Below are 13,851 nucleotides of genomic sequence, written 5' to 3' on the forward strand. Positions count from 1 at the left end.
GATACGAACGTACGGGGGTCGTCACTACACTTATTTAGTTATACTTTACTACTCTAGCAGACACGCTAGCCTCCTCCTAGGCCTAGTGGTAGATAAAGGCTTGAATGGAGGCCTGGCCTGGCCTAGCCTAAGCCTAGCTGACCGGTAATACTAGCCTAGCCGCAGTACAGAGACAGACAGAACTGAGGTTCTCTGTTCTCTCTAGGCCATTGAGGATATAGGGCTAGTCGTTGAACCTGGGCCTTTTGTTGGCCTAGCCAAGCTGTAAGTTAATTGCCCCATAGTCTAGCATGCCATGTCTAAGAAGAGTGGTAAATTGCATTTGGGCCGTGTCCTCACTAATATCCATGATGCTTTAATAAAATAATGGATTTAGGGTTAACCGGGGTGGGGGTGGTGTAAAGAATTGTATCATTATTTGCAGAAAGTTATTGTAATCTCTAGGCCTATACTAAGATAAATGGTGATTTTATTTCAGGATACTCAAGTCTCTGTACTACTACAGTAATTAAGTGAAACCTCAATCCGGTCAACTCAATCTTGTAGTAGGAAAGCATTAATGTTTGTTTAAAGACGTATCTGTGAAGGAACAGAAAATTACCTGACATTCTATACATTAATAAAATAATCGGTTTACGGTTAACCGGGGGGGGGGGGTGTGAAAAAATTGTATCATTATTTGGAGAAAGTTAATGTAATCAAAAGGCCTATACTGTAAGAGAAAACTCCATCCAGTCAACTCAATTATTGTACTGTAGTAGGAAAGCATTAATGTTTGTTTGAAGACGTATCTGTGAAGGAACAGAAAATTACCTGACATTCTAAAGGTGAATATAATGTTTTGTTGACGTTTTACTTTTACTGTCCTGTACTATTAATTATTAACAACATGCTATAGATGATGCTGTAGTTTACACTATAGAGTTTAATCAAATAATCAAATTTAATGTGTATATATTAGGCCTATATTGGCCTTAAAGGATATTGAAATTGTAATGTAGGCTAAGCTGTTTTGAAACTAAAAAAAATAATTTTCTTTTGATTAAAAAAAGAAGTAACTGCTAGTCTGTCATTAGGTACATCTGCTATTTCAATACAATAATAAAGGGATGTAATTCATTTAATAGAGGTTTCTATAACATGCGCTCTATATACTGTATAAGTTTACCATTATTATTCTTTTTAAAGATTTTGTTTTGTTATATCTTTCAGCAAGATTGAAATGTCGAAAAATTTTAGTACAAGTCACAGTGATTCAATATTTCAAACTAGATTTGTTCAACGGCATAGTTCATACTAATTTAGCTTGATACCATCGGACAAGAAAAGGCTTGGTTATGGACAGTTGCTGCTGCAATATCACAAAGAATGCTGGTTTATGCACACCTGTAACACAAATGGTTCTTGAATATTGTTTTATATAATAAACTCTTGTAATAGGACTACATTACTAAAAAAATGCTTATTTCAACCAGACTGTAAAGCAAAGAACTGTAGAATAGACTTAAATTTGAGGTATAGTATGTTTAGCAGTAAGACATTAGCAAAACGATAATATATGAAGGGGTATGCTAGTAATGTCCCTACCGTATGATGTTTGTTGGTGTTTTAAATTAAAAAAATTATGGTTTGTATATGAACTCAGAGTGTATTTTGTAAGTCTGGAGAAGTTGATTAAAGCCATTGTTACCAATTGGAACTGGAACTATTGCAAACCAATTTAAATTGGGGCCAGTTAAAGTTGAAGACCAGTTGAATTGTCCAAAAACACACAACGCCCACATTTTATTTTTTTTTTATAGAATATAGAGATTTTCTATATAAAATCGTTAATTTATATACACTTTCTATACAATTGTATAGAATTTCTATTCGCATATTTAATGTATTTTTATCAGTTTTTTCTATAAAATGTTTATAGATTTATAAGTGGATTTTATAAAATTGTTTATAGATTTTCTATATTTTTTTTAAGGTTTTTTTATATGAAATATTCATAGACTTTCTATAGATTTTTAATAGAATTTTCATAGTTTTTTATATAATTTTTATAGTTTTTTAAGTCTTTTAATATAGTTTTAATATATTTTTGTAGAGTTTTTATAGATTTAAAAATTTTTTTTATCAATTTTTAATAGATTTTTAATATAGTTTTCATAGATTTTTAATAGAGTTTTAATAGATTTTTAATATAGTTTTAATAGATTTTAAATAGACTTTTTAATATAGTTTTCATAGATTTTTAATAGAGTTTTAATAGATTTTTAATATAGTTTTAATAGATTTTAAATAGACTTTTTATAGTGGGCTTCTATAATTATTTCTATAGAATTTTCTATAGATTTTCTAAACAATTATGCTATAGACATTCTATAGGTTTTTTTGATAGAATTTTTTTGTATGGGCTTTATCTACCTTACTCTTGACATTTAGACCAGACCTAATACCAGTAATCTTATAAAATAAAAACTAGGAAAATGTATCTGCTATTTCTTGATGAAATAAATTTTCAGGCTAGATACGTAGAAGTACTTGGAGTGAGATCATCCAGTGTTTTAAAATGTTTACCGAATTATTTCCGAATAATGCTTCTTGGGAGCAATTATGACCTCGGTTTATTCTAAACCTCATCGGCGTAAATATCACGGTGAACAATAAGGCATGGTTTTCTGAATATTTTTTTTCAGCGACAAGGCGCATACTCAGAGTAACCAATATTACATAATTAATCAAATGCTGAGATGCTCTGACGTAGTCACTTCAACGAGTGGAGCATGTTTATCAAGTGTTGATTTCATAGCTTCACATACCGTATACTACTACACAACAGCTGCGGATCCGCCCGTTGCACAACATCGATGTCAGGCAGGAAAAACTAAAATCGTCAATGAAGTTTCCAAACTGATTTTTTTTTCTGATGCTGTTTCTAAATCTCATCACTCAGGCTTCTTTCTTTTTAGAAATAGGAAATACTTAAGAACGCATGAAATAACAGATTGATCGGAGAAAGGAGTGTTCATGAAAGAAATTTTAGGCAAATCAAACATGTCCAGCAATGATGTCAATTGAATGACTATTTTTGTGAGTAGGTTTGTCAACTCAATTGGAACAGTTGAACAAATCTTTTTTAAGGGTGACTGAAAGCGACAAATCTAGTTGTAGGAAAATTGGAAAAGATGTCCTTGGGTTTAGTAGATTTTCCATTAAGTAAACCATTCAAATGTTGAATTAAGTTTTATATGTTATCTTTATAATATTCTGGTATATAATAACGTTTCATATTTATTTAGGATGGTGTTGTAGATGTCAATAGTGACATAATTCAAGTGTTGTACTTTACAACTGTAGTATCACATGATGTATTGAATTCCAATACTGGAGCATTTGAAGTTTCCATTGTTGATTACGTTGACGGATTTGTTGTTGACTACTTTGATGAATTTGTCCCAGCATTCGGCACTGTTGGCCTAATAGTAACTGTATCCAGTCTGTCATACACAAGCAGTTCATTAAAAGGTAAGCCTGCTGTATTTGTAAACTACTATAATATATTTGTACCAGTATTCGGCAATGTTCGCCTAATAGTAACCGTCTCCAGTCTGACATACACAAACAATTCATTAAAAGGTAGGTCTACCTTTTTTGTTATTACTTTGGTATAATTTTACGAGTATTCGGCACGATTGACTATAATCTACTGTTATCCTAGTAGTAACTGTCTCTCCTAGTTTTAGAATATTTATTTCTATTATTCTCCTTTTTTCTGCTGTTTAGCGTATTGAAGTTTTAGAATTATGCGATGTATAATTCTAACATTATTATTAATAAGACCGTAAAAAAGGAAAAATAAATATTTTTTACATAATATGGAAAGGTTTCTAGTCTAGCCAGTAAATTGGAAGATAGTGTGAAGTGATAGATGAAAAATGATTATGCACATCATGACTTGGCAATGATAAAGTTCCAGTCTTTAAGTCAGAGGTATATACATGTTCTACAGTGATAAATGGGGCGATTTGGAGTGCACAACGCGACTTGTGAGGTATATGGTAAAGTTTCAGTCTTTAAGCAAGTCGGTAGGGAGAGGCTGTGAAGTCATAGATTGGGGCAATTTGGTACAAGGTTGCTAGCCTGTAAGCCAGTAGGTAGGGAGAGTTTGGAAATTGATGGACGGGAAATTTGGTATCCACATTATGGCTTTCCAATAGTATGTTGTCCAGTCTTTAAGCCAGTCGGTATGGTGAGGTTGTAAATAATAGTTAGGTCACTTTTGTATGCACATCATGACTTGCCAATGATAAGGTTCTAGTCATTTAAACCAACGGTTATTTAGAGGTTGTGAAATGATAGTTGTTGTTGTCCAGTCCTTAAGCCAGTCAGTAGGTTGAGTTTGTAAAGTAATAGTTGTGTCACTTTTGTGTGCACATCATGACTTGCCAATGATAAGGTTCTAGCAAAGACCTTATAAAAACAAGATGGCGTTCTCCGCGACTTACGCGTCACAAATAAAAGCGTCGATTTGGCACAGAAAAATAATCACTTTTGGGAGAGGGCATCCTATTCGTTACCATGGATCTCAGATAGGGTGTTCGCATTACGCCAAAGTTCGTTACCAAGTACGTTATTGTCAATAATCAATCAATTATTTATGCACTTCTAGCTGCTATTCTTTTTCAAGCAATTGAAAATTCCCATTGTAGATGAATCATGACGTATTTCTTAAAAAATAGCTTTCCTACAGTTGTAAACAGGATTTGGTTTTATGAATGAATGTTGAACATGTAAATTTATGAAGAAAAGTACAATTTCATGAAGGTTTGCATGTAAGGACAAGGTCAAGTATATTACTGAATCTATAGTAGCTATCCTTCTGACTCAAACAGTTACCCACAGGTTTCCTTTAAGGAACGTTAATGAAATTCATATTTACATATTATGTTTTATTTACACATTCAAAAATATCGGAAAAGTTGAGATCACCATTTTTTTTTCTCTCGCATTCAACAGCAAGTTCACTTGCTACTTAAAGGATTAGAATGATGCTTTATAAACTAAGTCTCTTTATGAGGCATAGGGAGTGGAGTTGGTTTTTGTCGTGAGAAAAAAAGTCCTGCTAGTGACAGGAAATGAACCCAGGATCCTGGGATCAGAAGGCAAGCATCTTAACCACTGAGCTATTCAACTCCACTATTCTATATGCATTTGCTGCTCCTTTTAGATAGAATATTATCCTCTGCAGTAAAATGTTTTTTTTTTTTAACTATGAAGGGTGACACTTCTAGTATATCATAAAGGGTGGGCCCCTCGTGTGTAAATGAGCAATTTGGTGCTATATTATAGATAAGTCTCATTGGGAGTGAAGTTTTAAATTAGACATAAAACAATCTTGTGCTTTCAGAGGAATTTAACCCAGGATCGTAGGTTTAAAAGGCAAGCATCTTAATCTCACGCTGCATCGTCACTACTACAGAAGTATTATTATTATCAGCTTTAATATTGTATTTAATGCTTGTGGTAAACCACATAGATAGTTCTGAAAATAACTGATGTTATGATACATAATATGTTCGGATAGTGAGACTTGCTGTTGGGACTATGTTTGAAAAGGCTAATACAAAAGCTGCAGCATTCACAGTCTGTGCTAGAGGGTGGGGCGTGCCTAGACAGCCAAGACAGTGGCATTGTTTCTAGCTTAGTGAAAAGAAAGCCAAAATAATAGTATGGTTCCCAGTGTGGCTGGAATTGAGCTGCTTAAGGTTAGATCCGATTAAAAATGGACAAACAAATATCGCTAACAAACCAGATATCTAACTTTTATAATATTATTAACATAGTTTTTAATTATTTTATATTAATATTATTTTTATTTCAGTTTTTTTTTCAATATATTTAAATGATTATTAATGTTGTTTTTTGTTGGCTCTTGTATGTTGTTAGCTGTCGTTTTTTTAAGGTGTATTTATTTTTATTCCATCATAAATTTCTCTAAAATGAATTTTATCTATTATTTAGTTGGAGAGAATATAACACTTTCATACAAAGCATACTTCAATGCAGATACACTCTCTAGGGATGGTGAAAATCTGTATTTACCAGTGACTGTTAAATGGAAAACCCTGTCAAAATCCCACTTAAAACCTTTGGTAAGCTCAAACAAACTATACTAAAATAGATAAAACTCCCATACTGTAACAATTAATTTACTAATATAATATAGGCTAAGTGTATAATATTGTTCTTTTTTTAAAAATAAAAATTATACACTGATCTTATCTTAATAATGTCTATTAGGCCATTTTTTTTAAGTTCCAAAACTTAAAAAATGTTATAATTTGAATTATTATTATCACTTTTTTTAATTCTTTTAAAGCCATTTCTATAGTTTTTTTTTGTGCAGTGAATACTTTCGCTTATCGATGATATGGCTCAATATAACCATTCCTTTCTCTTAGCAGTAGGCCTACTATGCTTTGCAAAATAATATATTATGGTGGAATTATGTCTGAAAGTTATATTTACTCTTAGAATTAGAGTTTAGTGGTTATTTTTTTATACTTCTATCCCATTGCCTTTTGTAAGTGTAAGTATCCTACCTTTACATCCTGTATCAGGTCTTGGCATTTTTTGTAGACTAATTTCAGTTGTTGTTGAGCCTGCATTATTGTTTAAATATACTGCATGTGCATTATTATGAACTAATATTGAACTGGTTATATCTTACTAATGTTTATGAGTTTTCCAGTTTTCAGGCACTCAACATGGACCTATTCAGGATAGCATTTGTGTGCAGATTATTGCAAATTATGATTCCTCTGAGCCTGTGACAAAACACGGCTTAGCCGCACTCGCCTTCTTTATATGTGTTCTGATCGCTGTAATCTTTGTTGTAATTGTTGCTATTCTATGCATCCAGTTCTGCTACATAGGTCCATATTCGATCGTGCAGCCTGTAGAGAGGGGACAAACACGAGGGCTTTTGATAGACAGCAACTTAGCAGGAAAGACAATTGCCTGTAGTTATGAAGAATCTTCGTATGTATCTAAACAGATATATTTTTGATAACGATTATTTTAAATAATGCCCCTTTTAATTCGAAGTGCTACTTTAAACAGTAGACTAGAATCTGACAGTACTGGAAACAAAGGCTTTTCTTCTGTAAATAAACAGAATTTATGAGGGAATGACATTTTATAAATCACACCATGCTCACACGTCCTGTCCAAATGCAAATAGGGCCATAACACTTTTTTTAAAATTTAAAGCGCTACTTTAAACAGTAGGCTACACAATTTAACATTATTGCAAGCAATAGATTTTCTTGTATAAATGAACACACATGAGAGGATAAAATTTTAAAAATATTACATTAATCACAATTAATTAGTCCCATTTAAATTGACTAGCTTCAGCTGAGCGTTTTTTTCCTATTGATATGGTTCCTGCCTCATGCACGCCAGGGCCCGGGTTCGAGACCCGGCTCTGCAGCCGAGTATTGAATTCAGGTCTTTCATAAATGCTCAACTCCTCGAATAACCCTTTCAGGAGATTTGGGCGAGTTAAGGACCATCTATTATTTGTTGTAAGTTTAAGTCGGGTAGCGCTGCACTGCGGCTGCCGTGGGTCCATAGGGACCCAGCTCAAATTCCCACAGTGTATTATATTTGAGGACGAAATAAAGAATATCACTATTATTATTATTACTGTTTAAGGTAACGACGCGACCCATATTTTTAGCATGTTTAAGCTAATTAGCATGTTAATGGACATGTGACCATAGTGTGAATTTTTAAATTTCATCTTATTATATGTGTTCATTTTTTTAAATTAACCCTTGTTTTGCAAAATGTTCAGAATGTCTAGACTACTGTTTAAAGTATGTTAAACAGAGGTGTGGTCTTTATGTTTTTGAAATATTTAAGATAATTTGCATATCAACAAGACTTGTGACCACAGTGTGATTTCTTAATTTTATCCACTCATCATGTGTTCATTTATAAAAGAAGAACCCTAGTTTGTCTATGTTCAGATTGCCTAGCCTACCGTTTTCAAATGGTGCTTCAAATTAGAGGCGTGGCCCTATTTTTTTTTGCATATTTATGCTAATTTGCATATGAACAGGACATGAGACCATGGTCTGATTTCTGAAATTTTAATCCCTCATCACGTATGATAAAGACAAACCCTTGTTTGCAAGATGTTCAGATTGTCTAACCTACTGTTAAAGTAGTACTTCGCATCAAAAAGGGGCATGGCTCTTACCTTTCATATTTAGGATATTTTCTATAATATGAATGGGACGTGAGATTTCTGAAATTTGATCACCTCGTCATATGTTCTCTTTTATATAAGAATAACCTTTTCTGACAATCTGTTCATATTGTCTAGCCTATTGTTTAAAGTAGCACTTCCAATGAAAAGGGGGCGTCGTTATTTTAAAAAGGGTGTGGTCATTTTCGGACTGTTCGTCCCCGATACAGATTTTGGCAAACATATGTTGTTCCTATTGTTAATATTGGTCTATATCAGTTGAGACATTTTCTTCCAAATTAAGTGAGTACAAATCGTAGGCAGGTCCTAAACTAATAATATCTTGGTGGTATAAAACAGATAATTGAGATATGGTTCGATAGCCTGCAGCATGTCGGCTGTTAATTGTTGCAAAGTCAACACGGTAATATTCATGTATAAGCCAATTTCTTGTTGATGCTCTAATTGTAGGTTTAACTATTTTTGAAGGCGTTTTGTTTATCATTGCCTGTTTAATTTTAATCAATGTATACTAACAAAATTTTTATATTTATGGTATCTGTCTGTCAGTAAAACAACAATACTCAATTTGATGACAAATCGCTAGAGCAGCAATCTCCGGGCCCCTAAACAAAATGTTTTTTTTTTTATTATTTAAGTCTCTGGATCCGCTCCTGGATGTTACTAATAAGTTAACATAACAAGGTGGCTTTTTTCTAATAAACTACATTTTCAAATCTTGATACATGTTTGTTATTTTCAGATTGGTATCAGTGAATGAGAGTATAGTTATGATTCTAATTCTGGAACAGAGTTCAAAGAAATACATAGAGTTTGATAAGTGAGTATTAATGTTACAGTATATGTATTCATCTACACTATATATTGACAAGCTGAGCAGCAGGCTGTGATTCCCATACGCATAAATATTTACGTCTTTTTCATGGTTTTTAATGTGTTTACTAGGTGCCGTCCTGTCGCCTATGTATAATAATAATACTAATAATAATAAAATACAACAATAATAATAAACATCACAATTACAATCAACATTACAGCTACCATACTCGCAAATAAAGTAAAAATAGATTATTATAAAAGTAACAATAGATAATGACACAATATAATATATTAATGATCAATAAAAAAAAAAAACCTACTAATTCAACAACAAATACATTATAGTTTAATATGATGTATGCTTCAATTACTGATCAGTGCAATGTAATAAATTATTATTATTACTTTAATAAATTAAAGTCCACTGTTGTTAAATGGATATGCCACGTAGGACAGTGATTAAGTTCACTTACTGGCATATCCTTGGCGCTCGTGCCTATAAAGAAGTAAAATGAAATGGAATGTAACAATAATAATAATAATAATAACAATAATAATAATGGTAATAACAATAACGATAACGATAACAATAATGATAATAATAATAATAATAATAATAATAATAATAATAATAATAATAATAATAATAATAATAATACATTTATATAGCGCATAATGCCAAAGCTTCTATGCGCTTAACATAAACAGAGAGATAAAAAGCGAAAAAAAGAACTAAACCAAGAGTCACCTAAAACGAAAAAAACTGCCATAAACAGTGAAAACCATCATCACAACATTGTTTACCGGCGTAAACAATGTTGGTGTATGTGTATACTTTAGTGTGATTTAGACAGCCAGTTATTTAATAAATACACTTTTTGCCATGTACAACAGAATTTACATAGCTTAGAACCAACTGAATCTAGATACAACCTCAAACGCACTAAAGATTTTTCCATAATAGTAATGATGATGATGATGATGATGATGGTGATGATGATGATGATGATGGTTTTTAGCGAAAAAAATATCAGACAACATCTCAATGCGCAGAATTTAAAATTTAAAATTTTAACTAAAATACATTAAAAGTTCAAAGCATTCACTAACCAAATAACCATTCCAATTTTAACACAAATTTAAAATGTCATAAAAATGTTTTTAAAAGCAAATTTCAAAAGTGAATAAAATTTTGAATTAATTTTATTATTTACTTTTAATTTCTTTTATCATTTACTTGTTTTTTTATTTATTTTATGTTTTTTTTTAATAATTTTATAAAAAAAATTATCAGAAAAATACAAATCGATAAAACAATAAAAATGCATAATTAAACCAATTCAAATTATGCCATTTTCAACAATTCATTAAAACCACAATAAAATACATCATTATCACAAAATCGATAGCAAGTGTACATATATAAAAGTGGGGGAAAATAATTAAAAATTTGTTTGAAAGAGACAGAAATCAACAACTCTAATAAAGGTTAAAAGCTATTTTAATCCGGTAGGATTTTAGTTGTGCTTTAAAATGATTGGTAGAATTTGCACTACAAAGATATGTTGGCAAAGAATTCCACAATTTTAGGGCAGCGAAATAAAAGACCCATTTACCATAAGTCTTTGAACGAGCTGATGAGACAATAAATAGATCATTTGAGGATGAAAGTAGGGACCAAGATGGAGTAGAAGGGTCAACGTGTTGGCAAATGTATGTTGGAGCCATACCAGCCTTAGCTTTGAATGTGCGAAAGGGTACCTTGTATCGAATCATGAAATGAACCATACAACATATTATGTAATCAAGTAGGTCTAAAAAATCAATACCATAAGCGCCCACGTTTTAAAAGCGACTGCTATCATATTTGGGCTTAGGAATTTGATTTATCTGTGGCATTTCATCTCTGGTAAGCGACGAATTCGACCAGGTCAAGAACTAATTTATCCAACAAATACAACTTTACAAGGAGGTGATTACGAAAGTGTAATAAAATAGTTATCGATACATAATAATAATAATAATAATAATAATAATATTATTATTATTATTATTATTATTATTATTATTATTATTATTATTATTATTATTACTACTATTGTGTTAGAGGTTTCACTGTACACATTTTGCATGTATGTAATGCATTACAATAACTACTTCTCCTTGTATCTGGTATTTTTTTTATAAATATAATTCATATCCCAAGTATATTACTGTCAATAATGTTAGTATTAGAAAATATTAAACCTAATTAAACCTAATCTATTAGTAATCTTTGAAATATTCTAAATACCATTATTTGTTTACTTGTTTGGATACTTTGAATACAATTAACTTTTATTTTAAATTTCATTAAAGTTTGATGTTTATAAGAAATGAAAAAGCACTTCTGAAGTCGTTTGGTGCCATCGCATGCTATTAAGCGTTGTATATAAAAAGCGATGGAGCTACTCAAAAATGGGAATTGATTTGTCATCAGCATTCGATGCAATCGACAAATTAACCACACTTCTTCAACAAGCTGGATATACTTAAAGTGAAATTAAACTTATACGATATTTATTATCAAACACTGAACTTAAAATTAACATTGGAAAATCAGAATCAACAAGTGTGATAAGTTAGATCGGGTCCTTCTAAGGAGACAGTTTATAGGGCAAACTGTTCACACTAAATTTTGCAGAAGCATTAATTGAATTACATTTTGTTTTAAACGAGCCTCATCCTCCAATCTCCTGCAATAATTTACCCCCCGCAACTGTTTATGCTGATGATCTTCTTAAATAAAAAAAAAATATGTAGCTCTGAAGAACTAAAACATATTTTACCAATATTTACTGAAGAACTTAATTAATTGTGTATTTAATTAATAGAGAGAAAACCAATTTTGTAACCTTTCAAATAGACGATGAGGAAAAAACTGAAAAGAAAACTTACAAATTAATTGATTCAATAATTAACACAGACAAAGACATTAAAAACAAAATTACTCTTCCTAACATTGCATTTAATAAATACCAGAAAGCGTGGAAAGACAGTAACATAGCTTTTAAATTGAAAATATTAGTTTATGACGAACTTGTTGTTTCTATTCTTTTGTATAATTGTTCAGGTATGGCAACAACGTGCATATTTTTTGGAAAAAAAGTATGTCATTGCAAACATCTTAGGAAAATCTTAAACATACATTACCCTAAAATTATCAGCAATATTTCACTATATGAGATCACTAATACTGAACCACTTTCAATCGAATAAGCAGATCCCGATGAAATACGGTATGTTAGGTCACGTCTTGACAACAACTGGATTTTCACTGGCCATTCAATCTCTTAAGTTTGCACTAACATGTAATGCTCGTAGCAGAATTGGTAGACATCGATCAATTCTCTTGTCATTACTACACAACGATTTATGCAACATGCCGCAAACAAGCAATGTTGGACCCTGATTTTTTTTTCTTTTTGTGACAAATTTGAAAGTTATTTATTTATTTATAGTTAGTCTTAATGGATGAGCAAATTTATTGAAACTGTTTTTCTTTTAATCTTGTATTATTGATCGGAAATATATTTATATATTTTTGGAAAACAATAGTTTACTACTACTACTACTAGTTTTGATATATTGAACTTTTGTTTATTAGTTTCGGTATCTTTATTACCATTACTGTTGTTTATTAATTTGGATATTTTTAATACTATTAACTTGTGTTTACTAGTTTGCATATTCTGAATACCAATTAATTTTGTTTATTAGGATAATCTAATTGCTACTAACTTTTATTTATTTTTTTTTTTTGATGATTTGAAAAGCATTTCTACAATTTTCATTATTGTTTTGTTGAATATTCTAAATACCAGTAAATTTGTTTATTAGTTTGGATATTTTGAATACAATTACTCTTGATGTTGAGCTTGAAGAGCAGAGAGTTGAGGCTATGGCCAAGTCGTTTGAGTTACTTATTCAAAAATGGGCACAAAAGAAAGAAATAGCAAAGGAAGTGGATAGCAAAGTGGGAATGGAATTTCAAAGGCGTTTGAAGGATTTAACGAAGAAGATGAATAGTGAACTTAGACGAGATTCTCTATTGTTGAGAAAACAATTGACTGCTATGAACAGTGTAAGATGTACATATACACTTTTGAAATTTAACAAAAATAGCAATATATATATATATATATATATGAATACAATGTTGATGCCATGCCTTGGTAAATATGAACAAGAAAAAAAGACTTCAAAGGCATAAATTGTTGTTACTGGTTTATTCCAAACGTTTCGCCGGTTAGGGCTTCATCAGTGGACTAACATCGTATGTTACAAAGCAACGTATATAAGACAAAGGCCTTTTACGGTCGAATGATTATGCATTGACTGGTCTTACACATCTGTATGTAAATCTTAGTAAAGTTGTAGGCGAACTATTAACGCATAATATCATGCATATTCCTAAAATCAAATCAAATCGCGTTTAAATTCTCTTAAACGTGTCACACAGATGTTTATGAGGAACGGGTATCCGAAAGCTTTTGTCTATTCCGCCATTAAACGTACTATGGATAAGAACAGCTCACGTTCGGTTAATCAAGATCAAGATACAATCTATCTGAAACTACCATTTATTAATGAAGAACTTAAACAACAAGCACAAGCAATAATTAAGCGGACAGGGTTACTTAATATCAAAGTACATTATATGAATGGACGTTCACTAAAGACAATATTCACGGCCCCTAAAGAAAAACAGGGGTGCCCTAAGA

The 13,851-nt window shown here is 31.3% G+C and overlaps 1 protein-coding gene across 1 annotated transcript in view; it reads left to right on the plus strand.

Annotated features, from left to right (window-relative positions):
* Positions 1-2,477: 2,477 nt before the first annotated feature.
* Positions 2,478-13,851, plus strand: part of LOC117100108 (golgin subfamily A member 6-like protein 22) — a 65,289-nt gene continuing 53,915 nt past the window's right edge. The window contains exons 1-6 of the mRNA XM_033239676.1: positions 2,478-2,537; positions 3,291-3,516; positions 6,013-6,143; positions 6,743-7,032; positions 9,012-9,089; positions 12,968-13,211. Of these exons, the coding sequence (XP_033095567.1) occupies positions 2,478-2,537; positions 3,291-3,516; positions 6,013-6,143; positions 6,743-7,032; positions 9,012-9,089; positions 12,968-13,211 (1,029 nt within the window). The remainder of the gene's footprint in view (positions 2,538-3,290; positions 3,517-6,012; positions 6,144-6,742; positions 7,033-9,011; positions 9,090-12,967; positions 13,212-13,851) is intronic.

This window comes from Anneissia japonica, unplaced genomic scaffold, assembly GCF_011630105.1.
Source record: "Anneissia japonica isolate Jap-2015-1 unplaced genomic scaffold, ASM1163010v1 scaffold857_len152722_cov132, whole genome shotgun sequence".
NCBI lineage: Eukaryota > Metazoa > Echinodermata > Crinoidea > Comatulida > Comatulidae > Anneissia > Anneissia japonica.